General features: G+C 35.8%; 1 protein-coding gene across 2 annotated transcripts in view; it reads right to left on the bottom strand.

Annotated features, from left to right (window-relative positions):
* Window positions 1-1714: 1714 nt before the first annotated feature.
* STAM2 (signal transducing adaptor molecule 2) overlaps window positions 1715-24189 on the bottom strand; it is a 46067-nt gene continuing 23592 nt past the window's right edge. The window contains exons 6-14 of one of the 2 annotated variants that reach the window (XM_008686982.2): window positions 22821-22890; window positions 22040-22226; window positions 17489-17583; window positions 14931-15010; window positions 14703-14790; window positions 13643-13697; window positions 9011-9164; window positions 6383-6552; window positions 1715-4796 (exon numbers count right to left, since the gene is read on the bottom strand). In XM_008686982.2, the coding sequence (XP_008685204.1) occupies window positions 4568-4796; window positions 6383-6552; window positions 9011-9164; window positions 13643-13697; window positions 14703-14790; window positions 14931-15010; window positions 17489-17583; window positions 22040-22226; window positions 22821-22890 (1128 nt within the window). In that variant the 3' untranslated portion in view covers window positions 1715-4567. Of the gene's footprint in view, window positions 4797-6382; window positions 6553-9010; window positions 9165-13642; window positions 13698-14702; window positions 14791-14930; window positions 15014-17488; window positions 17584-22039; window positions 22227-22820; window positions 22891-24189 lie in introns of both variants that reach the window. The other variant, XM_008686981.2, reaches the window with a different exon arrangement.

Here is a 24189-nt window from a genome sequence, read left to right as displayed (position 1 = left end):
GTATATATCCAAAAGACCCCAAAACTAGTACTCAAATACATGCACCCACACAATCCCTAGCAGTACTATTCACATAACCGAAAGATGAAAACAACCCAAGTATCCATCCACAGGTGAACGGATAAACTGTGGTAATATGAACCTCATATATATACTGTGGCGTATGTGGAGATAAAGCTCAAAAAACATATGGTAAGTGAACGCGGACACAGAAGGTCAGTTTTGGAACTAAAGGTAGTGGTTGCACAACATTGTAAACATACTAAATGCTACTGAATTGTTCACTTTTAAACAGCTACTTTTATGTGAGTTCACTTCAGTACTTAAAAAAAGGTAGCTGGCTCCTTAGACCAACAGGTAATCAGTAGAGGTCACGGACTTGCTATAAAGATAATGGAAAGCCTTTGTTTTCCTCATTAGGATAGTAGTTGGTGTAAATTAAGAAAAGGAAACTCCATTTTTTAGTAGCCTTTGTGGGAAATACCCATCCACCAGTTTTGTTTCTTCTGTTCTGCTTGCCTTTGAACATTTCTCCAGTTACTACCCAGTACTCAAGATGGACAGAAGAGTGGCTAGTAAAGGCATAAATTATAATCCTGTTAATATCTCTGGCATAGGAAATTATTGAGATGTTAAAAAAAAAAAACGGTAAAAATGGGATTATGGAATCCACAGGGATCTTAGTTTCATTATCCATGCAATTTCATTAGAATTCAGAATAGATAATAAGATTGCTACTACTAGACTACAGACATTTGTCTCTGAACTTTTTTTTTTTAAGATTTTATTTATTCATTTGAGAGAGAGACAGAGACAGAGAGAAAGAGCATGAGCAGGGGAGACAGAGGCAGAGGGAGAAGAAGACTCCCCACCGAGCTGGGAGCCCGATGTGGGGCTCGATCCTGACCTGAGCTGGAGGCAGACACTTAATCATCTGAGCCACCCAGGCACCCCTGTCTCTGAACTCTTGTGACAAATTTAACCAATCTTATAACAGTTTGAAATGGTCGGTATTCAGATTTTGCTGTACACTTTTATCCACATTTATTAGTTTCCTAGGGCTGTCAGAATGTACTTAGTGGTTTGAAACATGTCTTCTCTCTCAGGTTTAGAGGCTAGAAATCCGAAATCAAGGTGTCAGCTGGGCTGTGTTCCCTCTGAAGGTGCTGGAGGACCCTTCCATGCTCCCTCCAGCTTCTGGTGGCCCCGGCCGTCCCTGACTTGTGGCAGCATCACTCCAGGCTCTGCCCCATCTTCACAGGCCTCGCTCACTGTGTGTCTGTGTGTTCTCTTCGTACAAGGACACCTTCAATCCAGGATGAGCTCACCTCAAGATCCTTAACTAATTACATCTCCAAACTCTTTTTCCAAATAAGGTCACATCCTGACAATCTAGGCAAACATGAATTTTTTTTTGGGGGGGGGGGGACACGATTCCTCCCACTACACTTTGTAAGAAGCAACATAATTTCTCTTTTTGACACAGTAAGGTTTTAGAAAACTCTACTCAAATTTAGCTTGGTAAAATTAGAATAATTCTTCTGGGAAAAACTTAAAAAAATAAATCTAAATCTTTAATCTCCAAAAGAAACTAAATTATACTAACAAAAAAATTAAATCCCTAGAATTGAGTCCTCCCTTTATTTACTGACTAAAATTGATGTCAGTAAATAAGAAAAACGTCTTCTCACAGAAACAAAGCATGATAGATTGGTGCTATATTATTTATAATTTATTACTTACAAAAATAACTTGAGCTTTCTCATAACAATTCAGTAAATCCTCCCTTAGGAGCCAAAACACTAGACACTTATGATTTTTACTAAGAGAAACTTTTAAAAATACCTAAGCCATGATATTTTTAACATTCAAAATAAATTTTTAAAAAATTTGGAAGGTGAAACTTCGCAATCTTTAAAATGTACAGTGAAATTTGTTAGGTGGTCAAGTATCAACTACTTGAAATAACATCAGATGACAATGCATCTGTAAATAATTTCAAATCCTGACAAATAGTATAATTATTTAATGTTCAGGTAATTTTGTAGACTACCAAATTATAAGACAATGTTGGTAGACTGTACATTTTCCAAACTCTAAGAACATATCCCACTTCCTATATTTTAACACTCAAGAGAAATTCTTTCTACATTGATGAAAAGTGATTTTATTATAAATTTTCAGAAAATTTTTCTAATGTACCGAGATTTCATACGAAATAGAAGTTATTTTTATTTTTTTTATAAAACAGCAAGTATGAACCCAATGTAGAAATCTGATATTAGACAATTCCTTTGGCAGAAAACATTTAATTATAAAGAGGTCTTAAAATAAATACAACCCATAAGATCATGAAAAAGAAAGAAAAATAACAACCCTGTTATTTCCTATTAACACGAAAATACCATCTTAGTACACAGATTTAATAATATTTTTATACTATTGACAACCTGCAACACAAAATTCATCACATTGTGGCCAAAATAAAATTGTTTTTAAGAGGGAGAAGAAACTTGGATGTATAAAATTTAACAGATAAATGCCAATATACACAATTTATATACATGTTGCATGTTATATTATTCCAAAACTACATTCGGTGAACTTAACTGGCTGATCCCAATTCAGTGGGTGTGCAGTATTTATACTAGTTCAAAGACTTACGCAGAGTTAAGCTTTTACAATTCAGATCACAACTATACATGAAATATTTACACAAACATTAAAATAACCTTATTAAATACTGTTTGGGAGGAAAAAATGTAAAATTTTCGATATATATGCAAACATTATCAAGAGCAGCTTTATAAATGCTTTTTATGTTTTTTCCTTAAAGAATAGAAGTTCATTTCCAAAAAAATAAGGTACCATTTTAGAATTTTTTTTAAGTATATAATTGAATTCACAAGGAAGGAAAATACTGGATGAAAAAAAGAACATGAGACATTGAAGGTTAAAACCTTTTCAGTTACTTATATCTGAAATAAGACAATGACAGAAACTGGGCATTCAAATACTGTTTTTTGCTTTAAATGTAGACCAAGTAGTATATAGACTATTTTATTCTAGGACACAGTTTCTTTGAAAAAAGAACATACTTGTAATTTAATTTCTGTAAATAGATAAATGACAAAAATTTCCAGAGCACTGTCTTCAAAAGGATTCTTAGCAGAAGGATGAAGGGTTCTCTTTAAAACAAGATTTAGAAATCTTGCTCCCAGGCAAGTAACTTCACTTATGTCCTTTGTTTTTCCCAGTCTAAGTACCGTGTATCTGTAAGCATATATATTCGCCACCTTCTATTTTTGTGTTATCTAAAAAGTTGGTAGATGATGCAGTAGTGTATGAATTTTTAGGAGAAAACAATCCCTACTGGTTTATTACCTAATTCCTACAGTATGTGGAATCTATTAGTACTGTAAACTAACTTATAAAACGTAGGCTTCAGAAAAACTGTCTTGATAGCTTCCCAATCAATCCACTGCCTGTTATTATCGCACAGGCGTAGAATCATCTCTGAAAAGAATGGCCAAATTTCTCAACAGCCTGGCTTAGCAATGGTACTTGAATCACCTGTTTAAAGAAACAACACATCTATAAACACACACTTATTATTCATGCTTGGGATACATCACATCAAATTACTAGGAATGTCTCATGGCTCAAATTCACAAGTAATCCGTAAAAAGAAAATGCAGCATCTCTGCACACCACACTTCAGGAAGGAAAACAAGTGGACCTTATTATCTTCATTAGAGAATGGCCAGTCACTTTAGAAGGTCATTAGTGGCAATTCTAAATACAAGGGAGCCTCGTAAGAAAAATGTGTCTTCAGGGAATGGAAATGTTTCGTGGGACATTCCATAGCCCACAGCCGGCATGACAGGGGACTAGCTAATTGCTTTATCACACATCTGCATTTATATGGTCCTCACTGTTAGTAACCGAAAACATTTTTGTTCCTTCCAAATTGCTCTTGCTTCTATAGACAATTATATGCTAATTATTACTCAACATAACAGAGAGCAAAACTGACAGTACTGCAAACACAACTGCAATTTAAGAAGCCAGAGGGAAATATGTTGGCAAACTAAATGCTCACCCAAAAAGAGGTCCGCCTTTTGAAATAATGGTTTTGTGGCGAACACTGAAAAAAATAAGCAGACAAAAAAAACCCTCAAAAGGTTTTGGTGCTCTCCCAATTATCATGTTTTAGGGATAAACAGTGGTTTCTTTAAAGTAAAAATTTCATACTCCTATCTCCTGCTGTTTAGTGTCATAAGGCTACTTCCTGGGTGTCCAGATTGGTGTAGAGATTTGACAGTAAGACAAAATTCACTGGAAGCTACCTGTAGCTGCCTCTGGGCAGAAGCTGGACTTCAAACCAACTGGACTGAAAAAGCCCTTTCATGGCCTAGCAGAGTAAGGTCAGTGTTTGTGCTTTATTTATTCATGGTTCTTTTGAGTTGAGAAAAGCAATTTTTTTTTCTTTTAATGTTTTCAGATTAGAATCACAAGGGTCAAGTGATACACATATGAAGGCTTTCAAGAAAATGCTTGGTTTGTTCTAAAGAAGAGGCTGCTGATGGTAATTTGTTTGCTGCTGCGCAACCGAATGAGCTGGAACTGCCACGGGAAAGCCGGCAAGTTGCGGCAGACTGCAAGTCGCGTTCTGGTAGGGCGGCACCTCCACAGACCTCCCCATGTGCGGTGCGCAAGCAGCCGCTCCAGTGGCTGACTGAAGGTTAGAGTTCTGGTTCATATAGGTAGGGTTGGAAACAGCATCTTGTCCAGTGCTACAAACAAAATTTTAAAAAGAAAACCATATTTACTTTGCATTATCTACGTCATGGTCAGAGATCAATCATCATGAAACAATAAAAATGCCTTTTCTAAGTTTATAGAACTCTGCTGTTCTGATTATGATTTAATTACTCCGACACTGTTAATACAATTTTTATATTTGGTAAGAGAGTACTCAAAAAAGAAACAAAATATAAGATTATAAGGCCTACTTAATTTTGTTTTCTTCAAAATCTCTTACTGCAAATATTTAAAAATCTTTTGAGGAGATGCAGATCGCAGTGGTATCCTTGGCCAGCTACAACGAGCACAGAACCCCCCAAAGCACACCTGCGAACCGTATTTTCCCTTCTTCCAGCTCTCAATCCAGCACGGAGGAGGCCACCTCTTTTCCTCACACGCTCTACACTTTCCTTTGATAGGGCACTTTCAAAGCTGCCCCTGGTAACTTAATCTGAATCTCAACATAAAAATAATAAAGGCAGGGAGAACACTAATCCACATAGGACCCTGAATCTACCCTCAAGACAGTCTTGACCTATAGTTTACTTATTAACACTACACCAAAACAAAAAAACAAGTTGAAAATTCACCCCAAATTACAGGACTTCTGCTTGTTCTTGTAATTACTATAACATACTACAACATCTTTTTTAAAAAAAAGATATATAATTTCAAATTATACCAAATACACTGCTTACAATATGAGGATTAATGTCTATACTGCTCTAGTTTTTTTCTCCATAATTTCTAGTGTCACAAAGAATAACAAAATTTTACATTTTAACTGAACTAAACATCAATGTGAACAGGCTTACTTACTTTTCAGATAATATCTAAAATTTACACTCATGGAATTTGAGTGGGAAGAGACCTTAGAGATCATCTACCATGACTATATTGAATGAACATTTTGTATGGTTAAGCAGTTAATAGAAAGCATTTTCAGAACAGAAGTGTTAGTATAAAAAATTAGGCAACAGGGGCTCCTGGGTGGCTCAGTCAGTTAAGCGTCCACTCTTGATTCAGGCTCAGGTCATGATCTCAGGGTTGTGAGATGGAGCCCCACGTCTGGCTCCAAGCTCAGCGTGGAGTGTGCTTGAGATCCTCTCTCCCCCTCTGCCCCTCCCCTTGAGTGCTCTCTCACTCTCTCTCAAAAAAAAAAAAAATTAGACCACGAATTCTACAGCTCAAATGCACTTGGGAGTCAAAGTAAAGTTTTCTGATATTCAGGAGTACATGCAGATAAATATGCCTGGGACTACTTTGCTAGGCTGATTATAGCACAGTGCTAAGCGTATCATGGGCTTGGTCCCTGTAAGGGATAGTTAGCCTTAGTTTGTCCCAGAGACCCAGACTATAAGCCATGCTTGGGCAACCATTTTAGTAGAGGTAATAAAGCTAAGAGCATTCTGACTTCATGGCATTACGAATAAGAAGTTCTACAACTTCATCTCAATTATTATTATAATAAAATTACTATTATTATAAAAAGAAAAGTCAATTTATTCTCATTATGAAATTCTGTGAAAATTTAATGTATATAATTACAAAATTAACACAGCCTCCCAAAACTTACCTTAAATATGGATTCTGTGCAGGCTGTGTTGTCACCGAGGAATTGACATTTGGAGGCAGAGATCTCAGTGGACCAATCTGATCTGGTCCTAGGCTGTAGCTTTGGGCAACAGTGACTTGGTGAATGCTTTGACCCATATAGTTTCCACCATGTGATTGAACTGGGTATGTCTATTAACCGAAGAGAAAAAGTTGACTCACTGATTTCACAAACATCTATCTAACAAAATATTTAATACTTTAAAAGACTTACATGAAATAAAATGTTAATAGTTCTTTGGGGAGCAATCTGGTTCTACCAATCTATCCACCCTAGTACAAAAAGTGGAGAGCTTCCAAATCACAATGCCAAATCTATGGAAATTTATGATTTGTTTGATTGTTCTTTTATTTTGCACGAGGTTGAAAGAAAAGGAGATGGCATATTTTTAAGCAGCAGGCTGGAATCTATCCAGGTTGCCTATTACTCAGTAACACGTCTTGCCGCAGAGCCCCAGGAAACTACATACTCCCTTGAAGGGCAGCCTATCATCACTTTAAGCCACAATTCAATGACGACCTTCTTCATCCCTATCCCAGGATGACTCACTTAACTCCTTTCTAAGAATGAAACTTGGGAGAATAAGAATAAATGGTATCAGGGCAGGGTGCAGACCCTCTCTAGCAATATCTCTTTTATTTTCTGCCTTTTCAACAAATAGGAAAAAAGTAAAGATTTTTAGGTAAAGAAAATGTATCCTCAGGAAATAGCAAAATGGTCTAAGTTTCTTTGGATATTTTACATGCCCTACCTAATGTTCAGGGGTAATATCTCCTTTAAGGGTAAGATCTACCATCTGCCTACCAAATATAATAATGCACATACTTAATAAGTTAAGTATCATACAGTAACTACCATCACTCCAGTTTTAAACAAAGCTATTGTAAAGCAAAGACCACGGAGAGGCTCCTGGCTAGCTTAGTCAGTTAAGCGTCTGCCTCCAGCTCAGGTCATGATCCCAGGGTCCTGGGATTGAGCCCCGTGTCGGGCTCCCTGCTTCTCCCTCTCCCTATGCCACTCCCCCTGCTTGTGTTCTCTCTCTGTCAAATAAATAAGTAAAATCTTAAAAAAAAAAAAAGACCATGGACATGAAAATTTAGCATGCCTGAAGTGCCAAATTGACTTTAATGTAGTTGCAATCATATCACTTCCTTGGCCAACACGTACCAACCCATGATAACAGGCGGAGCCTGGGAATGGACCTCTTCTGCAGTGCAGGGTTCCTGAGTAGACTTCGTAGATTTAACTCATGGTATGTTACTCCAACATTTTTAGTACGGAATTTTTTTTCTAAGTAGAATAGGACCTTTGAATATTTTAAATGCTGTCATGCATGAATAGTATAGATAGAAGTTATGTGAAGAATCAGACAGAAAGCTAACTTTTTAAAAATCTGAGTTATGCTTAGCGAAGCTAATTGTACATAGTACGCAACTAAACACGAAAACCTGACACAGGGATGACAACCCTTTAGAGATACACAAAGAAGCAAATATAACATCGTTCTATCATACAATGGTGGAGACACTTCAATTTTGTTCCACTTTCACAGTAGCAGCAAATAAACTCATTGAAAACAGAAGCGATACCGAATAAACTTCAGGGTCTTTTGCACCCAGAAATCCTTTCTACCCTCATATGTAATGATTCTTTTCACCATTTTCCAAAGTTTGGGACATGGCATATCTGATAAATGCATCTTGTCTGATGTGACAGTTACCATAGAAACGCTTCTTTTTTACTTAACAATTATGTCATGTCAAGTCATCTAGATTATGCACCCACATTCTATCTTTTCTCCTTGGTGTCTCCTTCACACACTCCTTTATATATCAGTTCTCATAAATTAACATGAATTTTGTTCGTCCAGATTCATTCTGAATTCAATTGCTAACTGGTTGAAATTTGAAAAAGGCTTCAGAATACTCGATAGTGATAAATGTAAGTATTCACTTCAGCATGAAGCACAGACAAGGTGTAAAGTCCCGGGAAAAGAGGCCGTTCGTTAATGGCTTCTGGACCCTACGCTGACAGGCCTGCATCACGTCCTTGTTGCACATGAATTTTTCACAATTTAAGTCATGCATAAAAGAAAAAATATATAGCGTGATCTGAGGACAAAAGAAGTTCATTAACTAATAAGCCTTTTACTAATCATGTAAGTCAAAGAAACCTTTTCAGAAATTTTTAAAAGAAATATTAAATCTTGCTTTTGAGCAACAGGAACGGCATCAGTACCTCATCTAGAGGACTTCTGACAGGTCAGGCACTGACCTACATCAGAGCACTTGAACTTTTTACTTCAAGGACTTATGCTTTATATTTACAAAAGCAAATGAAGAACTCCTATCACCTATGTAATGGTCTCTTTGTTCATGTTAAAAATGAACTAAAATTATTTGTAAAATAGCCATATCTAATTTGTCCTGGTGAATGCTAACTGTTTAGCCCATACTTTTTGGACCATCAAAGATGAATTTTATGATTTTATTCATGGACCACAGAAATTTTAATACTAACCTTTAAAACATATTTTTGAGTTTAAAACTTTTTTCTAATTTTGAAAAATGTTCTCAAAAATATGCTCACCTGCATTGGAACCCCAGCTGATGAAGGTGGGTAATGTGCTGGAGGATGGAGCTTTGAATAGACTGGATATACTGGTGCTTCATTCACCAACTTGTTATATAGTTCCAGGGCTTCCAAGACTTTTACATTCAATTCAGACAATTCTGAATGCTTCCTGATGGAGAAGAAATGAACTTTAATGTTCTTCAATGCTTTTAAGCATGTATTTAGGAACATAAATTACTTTTTAAATTTAGCATTTTCTATTCATACTTTAAAAAGATTCCTCATATATAATGACAGAATATTCACCATGGGAAGACGGGAGGAGGAATTCCTTAATTCTCGTAATAACTAGGCTGATAGGACTTCATAATACTAGGGGAAGTCCCTTCCACACGTCATAAAAATTCAGCCAATTCGTAATTTTGGTGCTAGCACAATTCTGTCTCACATGTTATAGGCTTCTGTTGAAAACCCAATTACAAAGCAAAATAATTTCTCAATTTTGGAGGAGCCCAATCCTTAATTAAAATCTAAGTAGAATACTCAGTCAAGGTCCAGAGCCTGCTTTGAAGCACGATATGACTGAAATAAAAACACACTCACAAACAAAATCACACATTTTCATTTGCTTATATACATTAAAGAATCAAATGAAAAAAATCTAATAATTATCCTTGAAAATGCAAATAAAAACAATGTATATATAAACTAGCCCCTATTGGTCTTGTTTGTTGGTTTCTTTTGAGAAGGTGAGTGAAATCAGATACTTTATTGTATAAATAACAAATCCAAATATGAGATTTTTCAAATCTGCCCAAGGAACTCCAGAGCAAATCCTTCTGACTTGGTACAATTTTCTCTGTTCCCCTGGGGAGTAATAAAGAACTCCCACTGCAAATGACAAGTTCACGCGAGTTAAATGGCCACTTCATGTGGCACCCAGAGCCTGTTTATTAAATGTAGCTCTTTTTATATATACACAGAGGCTCAAAGGATAAGCAACAGAGGCGGAAGACCAGACACAGGACTACCAAGTAAATGACCTGGACTGAATCCTATCAAGACTTGCCACCTTTCCTCTATAATATTTCCTTTATAATGTTATGTCTGAAACAAACAAAAAGGTGCTATTTCCTCTATTGCATGTGTGACTATATAAAGCAGGTAAAACTCTATTTTCAGAATATCATTTGTAAACCACACAGAAAGCTTCAGAAATTAGTGTCCATGCTAACAAAGGTGTGACTAAGAATTAACCATAGGCATTTGGTCCACATAACCCAGTATACTGATGAAACACCAGCAGAACACAGAAATCACCTTCAAAGATTCAAGAGATAACCCTAAAACAATTAAAACTTTTTTACTGTACTGTGCCCAAACCTATACGAGCACAAAGAAAACGGAGCAGAAGGTGTAGTTTTCTCCTTCAAAGAGACTGCAATCTATTAGGAAGAAAAAGCTAAGCATATGGAATATAGCAAACAATACAAGATGGCATATAATTGAATCCAAAATTATATGAAATAGGTAAGGAACAGAAGAGTTTAGAAAAGTAGACTAATTTGGGTGATGGTAGACTGAAAAGGCTTTATGGAGAAGCTGGGACTTAAACTGGCACCTGAGGAAGGATGGATAGGCCCAAGCAAAGAAAGAAGACTAAGCCAGGTCAGTGGGACAGTGTGAATTAAGACAGGCAAAAGGAGTGAGAAGGGTACACAATGAAAGAATGAAAAGGTCAATTTGATCAAGGTGGTAGAAAACAATTTTTGGAGGGCAGTAGGAAATAAGATTAGAATATCCTGGAACAGGGGCTCAGTTGGTTAAGCATCCGACTCTTGATTTCGGCTCAGGTCATGATCTCAGGATGGTGAGATCCAGCCCTGAGACAGGCTTGCACTGGGCACGGAGCCTGCTTAAGATTCTCTTTCTCCCTCTCCCTCGGCCCCTCCTGCACTCTCCCTCTCTCTCTAAAAAAAAAAGAAGTCTGGAACATTGTTAAGTTCAAACCATCGATCTCTCTTCAATACGTCTATCTAAACATTTTTGGAGTCAATTTACATGTTTGCCCAATATAATTTCTTAGTGTGATAAATGCTAAAAAATCTCATTCTGAACAATGACAGACAGAAAATAAATGTAAAATTTCTTTTTCTGACAGTAATGTTGTTTTTTTAATTAGGAAAAACAAACTGATGATGACCCACTAAAGGGAAAACAAGGATATTTTATTCATTTCTGAATGCTTGACAAGGATAAATAGTCAATGAAAATTTGCTGAAGAACAGCAAGCATTTTCCAGAATAGGAGCTGCCTCTGTCGTCATGGCCATGCAAAAGAAAATGCCAGCTGGCCTATTCAGAAACTGAAATTGAAGAAATGACTAAGAGGTGAGCGGTGACTCAAAAAATTAACTCGTATCAGAAATGGTCATGCTGATTTTTAACTGTGCTAGACCTATTCCTTTGAAGATATTCTTTTTATCAATAAAAGTAAGTTTATACTGTCATATCCTCTGCTTTTCATTACATAGTATGATATCTTTCCATGTCAATAGATATTTATCAATGACAATGCTTTTTATTGTAGAATGTATAGATGTGTAATTTTATTTTATTTTATTTATTTATTTTTTTTAATAATGACTTTTTATTATATTATGTTAGTCACCATACAGTACATCCCCGGTTTTCGATGTAAGGCTCGATGATTCATTAGTTGTGTATAACACCCAGTGCACCATGCAATACGTGCCCTCCTTACTACCCATCACCGGTCTATCCCATTCCCCCACCCCCCTCCCCTCTGTAGCCGTCAGTTTGTTTCTCATAGTCCATAGTCTCTCATGTTTCATTCCCCCTGTAATTTTATTTTAAAAATCAATCTCACACTGAAAGACGTTTCAGTTACTTCCAACTTTGTTGTTACAAATCCAATTTTGTTGTTACAAATAATGGTTTGACGAATACTCTAATAGGTAAATCTTTGCATATATCCTTATATATTTAGCATGGGCCTGAATTTGCTGGGTTAAAGGATATGGACTATTTTTAAGATCCATAAAGGTTTATAATAATCGTAACTCCTAGCCACACCCCTAAGGTAATACTGACGTTTTTCTTTCTAATCATTTGCAGTTTGATTATTCATTGACCATTAATATACTTGCACTGAAACCACAGTAGATGTGTATGTAGATATTTCATGTTTTCTCCAAAATAAGAATAAACTGTGAAACTACCACCATCATTTCATAATTTTTGACAAGGATTTGTTTTTTATTTCTGTAGAAAATATAACGATTTAAAAAATCTTATGGAAAAAGATTATAATTTTCAGTGACTAAAAAAAATCTTGCTGCTACCACCCTTCTCTGGTTAAGGCAGATAAGAAGTAAAGTAGTTCTGTGGGTTTTTTTTCCTTTTTTTAAGATTTTATTTTATTTGACAGAAAGAGTATGAAAGACAGAGAGAGAGAAAGAGAGAGAGAGAACAAGCAGGGGGAGCAGCAGAAGGAGAGACAGAAGCATGCTCCCCGAGGAGCAGGGAGCCCGATGCGGGATTTGGTCCCAGGACCCCAGGATCATGACCTAAGCTCAAGGCAAACGCTTAACCGACTGAGCCACGCAGGTGCCCCATCTTCTTGTGAGGTTTTATACAGTAGTTCAATAACCAGAATCTAGAAAGGGAAGATGATGGAACAGTAAAGACTTATCCTTATCCTTGTCTTCCATTCACTGTGGCTTCTGCCTGTGACTTCAAACAGAAAGCTGAAGAACCAGAAAAAGCAAAAATAAATGAAAAGCTCAAAATGCTGCGTCTATCCTTCAGTGCTGCTGCTATTTCTAAGGAAGAGTAAGACTATGTCAGATAAGGAAATTAAAAGGACAAGAGAATACAGAAATACAAGAAAACTGAGAGGTGTGTGTACTGGATTTAGTTTCACAAATACAAGGGAAATTTCATTTGAAAGTTTTACAAATACTATCTCATCACAAGACCATAGTTTTTATTCTGTGTTCTATTCAGCTTTATTCCTCATTCCTCTTTATCCCTCAGTTCCAGCCCAAGTAAGAAAATGAAGAGCAGTAGCTTAAGAGCAAGAACCCATGATTCCAGGTATACTATACTGCCACGGGGGAAAAATGCTACCAAAATAAAAAGTACCAGCTTGCTATTCATTTGTAAGAGTTTTGGAAACTGAGAGACAATTTCAACAAATTGACAGTTCCACAAAACACCTTAAAGTTTTGCCAAAAAATAAGTAATCCTAAGAAAACTGTACTTGTTGGGGTGCCTGGGTGGCTAAATTGGTTAAGCGTCTGTCTCTTGGTTTCAGCTTGGGTCACAATCTTGCTGTCGCAAGACTGAACCCCACGTCAGACTGTGCACTCAGTGTAGTCTGCTTCGGATTCTCTCTCCCTCTCCTTCCTCTCTCTCTAACAAATGAATAAAATCAGAAAGAGGAAAAGAAAGAAAGAAAGAAAGAAAGAAAGAAAGAAAGAAAGAAAGAAAGAAAGAAAGAAAGAAGAAAGAAAGAAAGAAAGAAAGAAAGAAAGAAAGAAAGAAAGAAAGAAAGAAAGAAAGAAAGAGGGGGAAGGAAAAGAAAGAAAACTATACTTGTTATTCCCCACACAAAGAATCTCACCTATCAATCTCTTCAAGTTTTTCATCTATCATTGGACCCATCTGTTGGCAGATATCTGTAAATACAAAAATAATTTTCAACCTTGAAACTTAAACCAGTTTAAATCAATTTCAACAATTTTTAACAATGGAGCACACCAATATACAACCCATGCATAACACAAAGAAAATGAAGTTTATGCTAGAGAAAGGACTATAAAAGACCTAATTTTAATACTATTAAAATAGTATTAAATAGCACCAATATTAATATCTATGACCAAAGGCAAAATCAAAATCCAAAGAGAACTCTGACCATGCTCTCTGAAGTACTATACTAAGTTTATGACTGTGAAATTTGGAGCCATCTCAAAACCTAGAAAACTAACAGCTAAGTAAATGAACTGAGTCACACTGCATAAAATGTGTAATTGTGTACAGATTACATATGAACATTTTTCAAGTACTTAAGACATTTTAAAATTAAACATTTTGTGTTATTTCCAAATGTAAACACTGATAAAATGAATAGTGTGGTATTCTATATTCATAACCAGAGTTTCTTCTATAAAAAGATTTAAGATTTATCCATATATCAGAGGTTTTCTCCCAAAGGATTAAAAAAATGGCATAAAAAGATTTGTTTCAAATCTCTTAGGGATTAAAAAGACACATCAACATGCATCAAATGACTACATTACAAAGTTAACACCGATCATGTATAATTTTGCCGTTTAAAGTCATGATACAAGAGAATTATAAGAAAGATAAGAATTTCTAACACTTTGACTCAATTAATTTAATATGCTCTTATTCTTAATTCTGTTCTTTGTTGGACTGCAACTCTCTTCAGCCAGTATCACTGGTGGGCTTACAGAAAAATAAAGACTTCCTTCTTGAACCTGACAGGCAGGTTTATAACATCTTCCAAGTTATATGTTTAGTATTTTATTATACTAGTCTGTTTCCAACAGCAATCTCTAATTTCTAGAAGCAAACACAAGGCAGAAGACATTTAAGACATTAAAATTGCTAAAATTTATTAAATGACATTAAAGTAATCCCTAATGCTCACTAAATACCTTCTAAATCCAAGAGGTCTTGGGAATCTGGTTTTGAATCTGTTGGATCTATACTCTGGAGTACCTGCAGGGCTCTATCCATTTTATCCTAAAAAAGTAAATGGACACTTAGAAACTCAAAAGCTTTCATTTTAATGAACATAAAAATTACTCTTTCCAAGCATTCTCAAGGATAATAGATTTTAAAAGTATTGATTGTTTAACTATTAAACAAAAGAAAAACTCTACCTCATCTATATAAACAGGCTCAGGCTCTGATTTCTTAATTTCCTCCTCCTCATCATCAATTATATTCAATTTGTCCACAGCTGCTATGGAAACAAAGTAAACTTTAAGTTCCTCAGCATTTACTTTGGTATTTTAGTCACTAATATGTAAGTAGTCTGTGATTATCCATAAGAAAAAAAAGGAAACCCTTTAGTCATCACATTTCATAATTAACATACGTTATTACATATGTTCATTCATTCATAACACAAACATTTATTAGCCCTTACTGTGTGCCAGGCACTGGAAATACATCAGTGAATAAGACAGACAAGAATCTCTGCCCTGATGGAACTTACCTTCTAGTGGAACAAGTGAGCAATATTAACTGTCATTATAGACATTTTCCGAAAAACTCAGTGTTACCACTAGGGTGAATACATAAGACAGTAGAGTGTAATCTGAACAGCTAAATTCAGAGTTAAATATATGAGCTCCATCCACACTTTCCTTGCTATAAAAACGTATTTCCCAAATGAACAAAAAAATACTCGATTTCATCTTCACAATGAAAAAAAATACTCGATTTCAACCTAAGTTTGATAATAGTTTTAAAGCAACAGAAAACAAAAAATCCCCTACCTTTCATAAAGAGAAGATTGAAAGATAATTTATAAATGTACATATCCAGAACTATTTAAATGTTCAATGGAGAGTTGCTATAATGTACTGTATTTTAATAAAGTAAATTTTGATAAAAATAAAATTACAATTAAAATCTATTTTGCCCTTAATCCAAAAATCTCAGTTTGCTCTGCAGGCCCCGTGAGAACCTTGAATGAAGATACTGTGTTCTGTCTGAAAAGTATTTAAGGTTTCCAATAAAATGTACCCCCTCAGGAAAAAAAAAAAAAATCTCTATAACCAAAGGATTTTTAAGTCCCAACAGTTAGCCACTTACTTCAAATATCTGGCTAACTTTCAACCAGGTCCTAAGGAACAGAGCTCAACATAACATGAGGATATACTGAAAAGCCAGAATATTTTTTACTTTTAAAACCACAGCTCAGGCGCTCCAGCCTATGCCAAGGGGAAATTTCTAAATAGGATCCCCTGAGCATGGTCTTACAAAGTTATTAAAAACAGCATCTACAATTTTCACAACTACTTAGAGAGTCACACTAGAGGAATAAAAAGTATAAATACCAGCAAAGTACTCAGTCTTTAAATGAGTCTTTAAGTCTCTCAAGTTTACTTTAATTGAATGCCATCAACTCCACCCATACAAAGATGATGTTAGACACAATGCACAGAGCTTTCACAATTTAAGTTTTTTTTAATAATAATTTTTTATTATGTTATGTTAGTCACCATACAGTATATCCTTAGTTTTTGATGTAATGTTCCATGATTCATTATCTGTGTATAACACTGAGTGCACCATGCAATACGTGCCCTCCTTAATACCCATCACCAGCCTATCCCAATCCCTACCCCCCTCCCCTCTGAAGCCCTCAGTTTGTTTCCCAGAGTCCGCGATTTAAGTTTCTTCTCTAAAACTGATAATACAGACTAGCACTGACATGTCCCATAGTAAGTCAGTATAAGTACATCTAAGAGGAGACTGGCTGACTTGAGAATCACAGCTCTAACACCTACCAGCCACATAAACCATCAGCCTCAGTTTCCTTATCTGTAAAATAGGGTAACGAAAGTATCTATCTCACGGTGTTATGAGGATTAAATGAAATAGTGCAGGCCAAGGACTTTGCACAACACCTGATAAATGATTACTCAAACACCACTGAACTATATTATTTCTGATCATGAGCATCGTTAGTAATACTATTAGCTGCTCTTTACACTCAGCAACCCCCCACCTTTCTGCCTGCATAACAAATGGAAGCCTTCTCTGCATGGTTGACAGCAGAAGATCTGAAGCAGGAACCCAATGTCTTAATTATATTGCTTTATTATTGCTTCAAGTTCCCTAGGATCAAATTAAGGTGAGGAAAAATTTAAAATTTAGGAGTACTCCTAACCCTTGTAATCACACTTGGCACTTGTCAACCAGCCCCCACCCCGCCACCTACTCCCTTCGATACTGTGGTTCAGTGATGAATAAAACCAATATTCTTTATACTGAAACCACAAACTGCCTCTTAAACCATAATTAGGTTGAATTAAATATCTGCATGGTCATCACAGATTGTTTCATGCCTTATATGCCCTTTATGCCTTATACTCAAAGAGTTTAAAATAAAATGATAAAAAAAATGATTCTTGGAATTGACTTGGAGTAAGTTAACCCTTTAATTTGGTAAGAAATTAAACTGTACTATCTATAAATAATTTAAAACAGAGTTAAATGCCAGTCTACTTTATATTCAAAATTGAACCAGGGCACTTGGCTGGCTGAGTGGGTAGAGCATGTGACTCCTCATCTCAGGGCCGTGAGTTCGAGCTCCACGCTGGGTGTACAAATTACTTAAAAAACAACAAAAAATAACAAAACTGAACCATAAAACTCGAGTGTAAAAAACTTTAATAGATTTAATCTTCCTTAAAATTTAACTTACCTGCCTCAGACTCTATGTTTAAATTAGTTGTTACAAAATTAGATGGGAAGAGTCCTATTCCTCTGTGATTTTCTCCTTTCCACCAATTGGCATCACTGAAAATACAGCACAAAAATGTCATCTGTTCCTCTACATTTTAAGTACACTAGCGGCAAGAGGAATTAAAATAAAAATTAAATTTAGCCTACTTTGAAAATACTAGTTCACATTCAACTATATTTAAAAGCAGTTCTTAAACTTAATAAAAGATACCGAAAAGCACAAATAAAGCAAACATCCACATTCCCATATTTAAATTTAGAACCAATTAAACACGTGGTCATAGCTGATTTTGGGCTTTAAAAAAATATATATAGGTAACAATGAAGTCCCCTTTATCAACAAGCCTAAGTCCCAATCCCACATCCAACCTACCAAACCATTACCATAAAGCTGGTATATAGCCTTCCTGCAAGTGTATTTTTTGTTTATATATACCTATATCAAAGTCTATAGATATATTAATCATTATAGATTTTTATATTTTATATGTTAATACTTTCATATCTTGTTTATCCCTTTTAAAGACCCATCATCTGAACACAGCATATTTGATTTATCCATCCCCATAAGGATGGACACTTAGATATTTCCAGTCTTTCACCTTAAAAAGATTGGTGTAATGATCATTCTAGACTTTAGGGCACACAAGCAACAATTCTTTAGGCTTACCCACAGCCGCGGACTTGCTGGGCCTCAGGATAAAAACATTTTCCATTTACCAAATACTGCCAAATAGTCTCTTAAGTGGTTACGGCAATGTACCATCCTCCTTCCCTCAGCAGCATGTGAGAATGTCATTTTCTCTCATATTTGTTACGTGTCCAAGCAATGCTTGACACCAGACAGGAGAGAAATCATATCTCAAGGCTACGCTCGTTTGCACTTCCTGAGCATCCACGTTTTCCGGGCCATTCCGACGGCCCCTTCTATAAAACTGTTCGTTCATGTTTTCTGTCTACTTTTCTTTTCCACTGGGCTATTTCTCTCTTTACATGGATCTGTAGGAGTTCTTTATATATTCTGGATAGCAACTGTTTGTCTGAATTATGCAAATATCTTCTCTCAAACTGTCACTTGTCTTTTAACATATGTTTACAGTTTCTTCTACTGCACGGTGTTTTTTGTTCCATGTAATCAAATTTAGCAATCTTTTATAGTTTATAGTTTTCTTAAGTCTTTCTCTATCCCTGAACTCCCAAATCTGTTTTCCAACATACTTAATAGTTTTAAGTTTTCTTTCTTATCTCTCCCCCATGTTTAAGTCTCTTTTTTGCTTAAAGATTCTTTTATTTTAGAGAGAGAGCATGCGTGTGTGTAAGTGCAGGGAGGGGCAGAGGGAGAGGGAGAATCTCAAGCAGACTCTGCACATGGAGCCTGACACAGACCTCGATCTCACAGTCCTGAGATCATGACCTGAGCAGAAACCAAATGTAGTATGTGAAACTGAATCAAAATTTTATTTGTACTGTATAAGGAGCCATTCATCCCAGTAAAAATTTATTGAATAGTACATCATTTTTCTACTGATTTATGATATCCTGTTTCAAACAGCCGGCTGCTATCTATTCATGAGCAGATGGATCTGGATTCCATTCTGTTGAACTATCTATAAATTTATTTACTACAGCTTATTAATATGCCCTGATACTTGGCAGGGAGAGTACCCTCTTTTGCATTCTTTCATATTTCCATATTCCTTCTCTCCCTCCTTCTCTCTCTGACAAATAAATCAATCAATCCTAAAAACAAAACAACAACAACAAAAAGAACAAACAAAGAGTGGTGAGATAAAGCTAAAAATGTAGAAAGTGAAAAGTTTTTTCTTTGGGGGGGTATATTCTGTTAATAAGTAATGTGTGCCTTTTCTATTAGCTCTGTGTTTCTTAAGCTGAAGTCCAAGCATGATGTATCTTCAAGGGACTTCAAATTCTGCATGTGAAAATTTTAATTTTGTGCTTTCATTTCCACAGCAATATGAAAACAATGAATAGTCACATTCTGGATCATGTAGATGACCTCCTTTTAACTGAAGACTGCCATTTAACTTTAGGACCCAAGTTTGCATTTGTGCTTAAATATCTTGCCAGTAACAATCCATCACCCAGAATGACAACATTTAACCTATAGGTGTTAATGAGCATGTCTACGGCAACTTTAAGATTGGAGTATCTTATCATTAAAATGATAGCAATCAATCTACATATTCCGTCGTATTCATGTTGAATTCTCTTAGAAGTTATCAAGAAAAAAGTTCCCTTTTGCAGTGTTAAGTCTCAACTGAACGTAGTCTGATATGAGTCTAAGTTGTTAAATGACTTTGCGCTTAAACATGTGTGAAGAGACACATGCAGCACAGCCACGTAGCCCTTGACTCACTGCCAGCCTGCAGACTGCAGTAAGAGTACAATGCCATGTGAACCTCCACTGATGTCAAGGGGATACATTCTGTATGAAAGACTCACAACAGGTACAAAAGCAAAAGTCACAGAATTGAGTTATCACAGCACAGGGTAGTACAGGTCTGTGAAGGGAAGAGATAAAGTACCTGTGCCATTATTCAGTACTCTATTTACCTTGTAAGTAGCAATTTATTTTATTTTTTTGAAGACTTATTTATTTTTGAGAGAGGGAGTGAGAGAACGTGCACGTTAGTGGGAGGGGCAGAGGGAGAGGAAGAGAGAATCTGAAGCAGACTCCGCACTGAGCACAGAGCCTGACTTGGGGCTGGACTTCATGACCCTGAGATCACAAACTGAGCCGAAATCAAGAATCAGACGCTCAACAAACTGCACCACCCAGGCACCCCAAACAGCAATTTATTTAGAATATTTTCTGTATGGTGACTAACATAATAAAATTTTTAAAAAATGAAAAAAAAAAACACATGAAAGCACAAAAAGAAAATTAAAATACCACAAATCTCAAAAAAAATTTTTTTCTCACTACATAAAACACTCAAAATTTGAATCTTAGACCAAAAACTACTCATATCGTAGTTTAGTCTCTATTTATTTTATAAATTTAATTTTCTAGTTGTATAGGAGTACCTGAAGTATAAACCTAAGTTCTTTTGTAAATATTCTAACTAAAGCTACACTAGGAAGCCTGACATTTCAGGCTGTCTGTATTCAGAGCCCACACTACTTCTGAGCCTTAATATTTATTTACTCTCATCCAGGGATCATGTGTTCCACTCCAAATGATTATTTAAAAAAGAAAATTAAAGAAGGAAAATGATTACTTTCTAGACTGCTTAAGAGACCTTCTTTTCCTATTCTCAATTTCTTGCAAAATTTTTCCTATCCCATCAAAACCAAAGTTCACCTGAAATGAACCCCCTGGTTAAGCCTTCTTTGCCAGATGCTTGTACGTGGTATAAACCTGGTCTCTTCTGGACCCCAACATTACCTCTTTTATGGCATTCACAATCTGCATTCCATACAAATATCTATAGAAATTTTAACTCCCTTTAGTCTAGATTTTATAAGACAGAACTGTGTCCTCATTCATTTTTTTATATAAACAGAGCCTATTACATAATATTTTCTCAATAACCATTTACTGCGGGAAAGTAAAACCATTTTGTGTATCTACTCATTTAAAAATGCACTTAACTAATATATCCTAAGTTATTTATAACAGATACCAAATGCATCTGCAATCTCTGTTCATAGCAACAAGCTGTTAGGTGTCACCCTTGCTAAATTTCATCTACTTCTTTTAAAAACAAAGTAAAAAATAGAATTAGACCCAATAGAGACAGATCTATCCTTTTTTTAAAAGTTGAAGTGTAGTTGACATACAATATTATATGAGCTTCAGATGTAAAATAGATCTACTCTTTACTATAACCTTAAATGATAGAGAAACTGTGAGGGAGAGTACAGTAGCAAGTTAAGAATTGGGGAAGAACTGAGCATAGCTTCTGGTTGCTTTTATCAGATAATATAGTTGAGGTGCCTGGGTGGCTCAGTCAGTTAAGCATCCGACTCTTGGTTTCAGCTCAGGTCATGATCCCCAGGGTTGTGAACTCAAGCCCTGTGTCGGGCTTTGAGCTGGGCATGGAGTCAGCTTGAGATTCTCTCTCTCTCTCCCTCTTCCCTCTGCCCCTCCTCACCCTCTCTTCCGCTTTAAAAAAAAAAAGATAATATAGCTGTATTTCTTCCTAAAGGTTGTTTTTTTTTTTTTGCCAGTAATTTTGATATACACAACTCCTAATGTAAATGGATTCAGACGACTAAATATTTATGTTTTGCAGTTGTGATAAGCAACAATATTATTTAATACATCTTTTATCCAAGATATAAAGAATACCATCCAAATTTAATAAAACAATAAGGAACCCACATTATCTAGTCTAACTTCTATTTTAGAAAAAAAATTAAGGTATGAAAAGGCTCTTTTATGATTTAAATACACCAAAGTCAAAGACCTGAATATCCCAGATTCTAAATAAAGATTATACTTAATAACTTCAAAATATTCCAGAAATAAAGATCTGAAACTTACCTGTCATCCAAAACAATAATAATTTCACCATGTTTAAAGGTGAGTTCATTGTCCTCAACGGCTTCAAAATCATATAAAGCTCTCACTTTCCTTGCAACTTTATTATTTAACTGAATTTCTGCAGATGGATGTAAGGATTTTGTTTCTGCGTGCTGCTGCTTCTGCTCTTGCAATGATAACTCGATAGCTAATTTGAAAAAATGAAATGCAAAAAAACAAGGGAGCCAGAATTAATTCTGATTTTTAAAGTTTAAAAAGAAATGTTTAATAATGTAATACTTAATAAGAATAAATGAAGTGAATGTTTTATTTGTCCAATTAAATGCTAAATAGTTAACTTTCTTGGGATGTGGGAGGACAGGGCAGAAAATCATGACATTTTTTTAAAATAAAGTTTTTGCTCATTCCTTGTTATCACAGTCTGTCATATACAGCAGCTATTATTTTTATAGCAAACAGATTGTGACATTATAATATGGGTAGCTTTCCATATAGGACAAGCCGTGAACATATTTCTGTGCTTGACTCATAACTTTGGCATTAAAGAAAAGGTGAAATGAAATCTCTCCAAAGGTAGGACATTAAATATATATTACTGAAAAGGATTATGAATTAAATCAATCTTGTATCATATCCATTGTTTTCCTTACTTTTCAGACCCTACTAGATGTGAGGTAAAATACTAAAAGCATACCAAGTTTGATTATAATTTATATTTAAATAAATTGTTCTGGCAAGGATGTTCGAAGAAACACTAAATTATACATGCTTGAACATTTACCTTTAGCTATGTCTTCATCTTCTTTGTTTTTGTTCGATGATGTACCATTCTTGGCAGCAGCTGAGACAGTCTGTAAATGTATGAGTAAAATGAACACAGCCACCGTTTCAAAGAAAACACAGCTCTATAATTACTCGCACATGTTAATTTTTAAAAAACTGACGAGTTTCTTTTAAAAGTGAAGTTCTTTGTAAAAATTTTAAGTAGCAGTTTTCAAATACTAAAATAAAACATCAGAGTTTCAAGAAAACATTATCAACTCACAAAGGGCACAAACTGGCTTACATTTTGCATCCATCTGAGTATCTGACACAGAACATGGCCCACAGAAAGTACTTAAATACGAATATCTCCTGATTGTACTTCCCTGATCTCAACTGTCCAAGGTATCTCATTCAGTGAGGGGCATAAAGCTCCACGAGAGGCAGTAGCAAGAAGCCATGATAATTACTGAAGAGAAGAGGGCGGACAGAGACAACAGGCGTACTTCTAGGAATACATGCTAAGCTCTCTTTTAGTAGTCATTGTACTTGACTCGTGGTGCTTCCTCAGGCACAGCAAGGACTTAGGAAGGTCATGCTTAAATTTAAAGGCACAGAAGAGATGTCCAGGATCCTTTTTTTTTTTTTTTTTTAAGATTTTATTTATTTGACAGAGACAGCCAGCGAGAGAGGGAACACAAGCAGGGGGAGTGGGAAAGGAAGAAGCAGGCTCACAGCAGAGGAGCCTGATGTGGGGCTCGATCCCATAACGCCGGGATCACGCCCTGAGCCGAAGGCAGACGCCCAACCGCTGTGCAACCCAAGCGCCCCTGATGTCCAGGATCCTGAACCATCAACCAGGTCTTTAAACATAGGTTTTTGACATGTAGAAAACAGAGCAGAAAAATGCTAGCTTTCATTACTTACAAGATTTTTGTCCCCAAATGCTCCCTGAACCCTTAGTTCCGGTCAACTCTAAAGATTCTGTCTGTTTAGTCTACAGTCTAAATTAAAATAAAATATACAGTACTCCCCTTAGTTTCTTCCCCTAGCCTGTATACCTAATATTAAGTGGAAGGCGAGAGGCACTGAAGCAAAACTCAAGATAGTGTTCTTCTCCCACACTTAAATAGCCCACTCTGTGACTCATTATCCCTCCACCCCTGTCCTACTAAAGCTATTCCCTATCTCCTCAAATAAATTTCTAGGCTTACAGTTCCACTCATCTATATGTAAACCATTCACTCCAGGCAAATTCACTCCTCAACAAACAGGTGTGGAGCTTTCTCAATACCATGAATTTGTTCATATCATTCCTCCCCCAATAGGACCTCTTCCCTCCTATCTATTGAAATACATTCCGGTCTAAAAATTCTACCTCTTTACCA

The sequence above is a fragment of the Ursus maritimus genome, unplaced genomic scaffold (assembly GCF_017311325.1).
Source record: "Ursus maritimus isolate PB19 unplaced genomic scaffold, ASM1731132v1 scaffold_1, whole genome shotgun sequence".
Taxonomy (NCBI): domain Eukaryota; kingdom Metazoa; phylum Chordata; class Mammalia; order Carnivora; family Ursidae; genus Ursus; species Ursus maritimus.
Note: the sequence above shows the minus strand (reverse complement) of the source record. Positions and strands in the feature narration are given on the sequence as shown.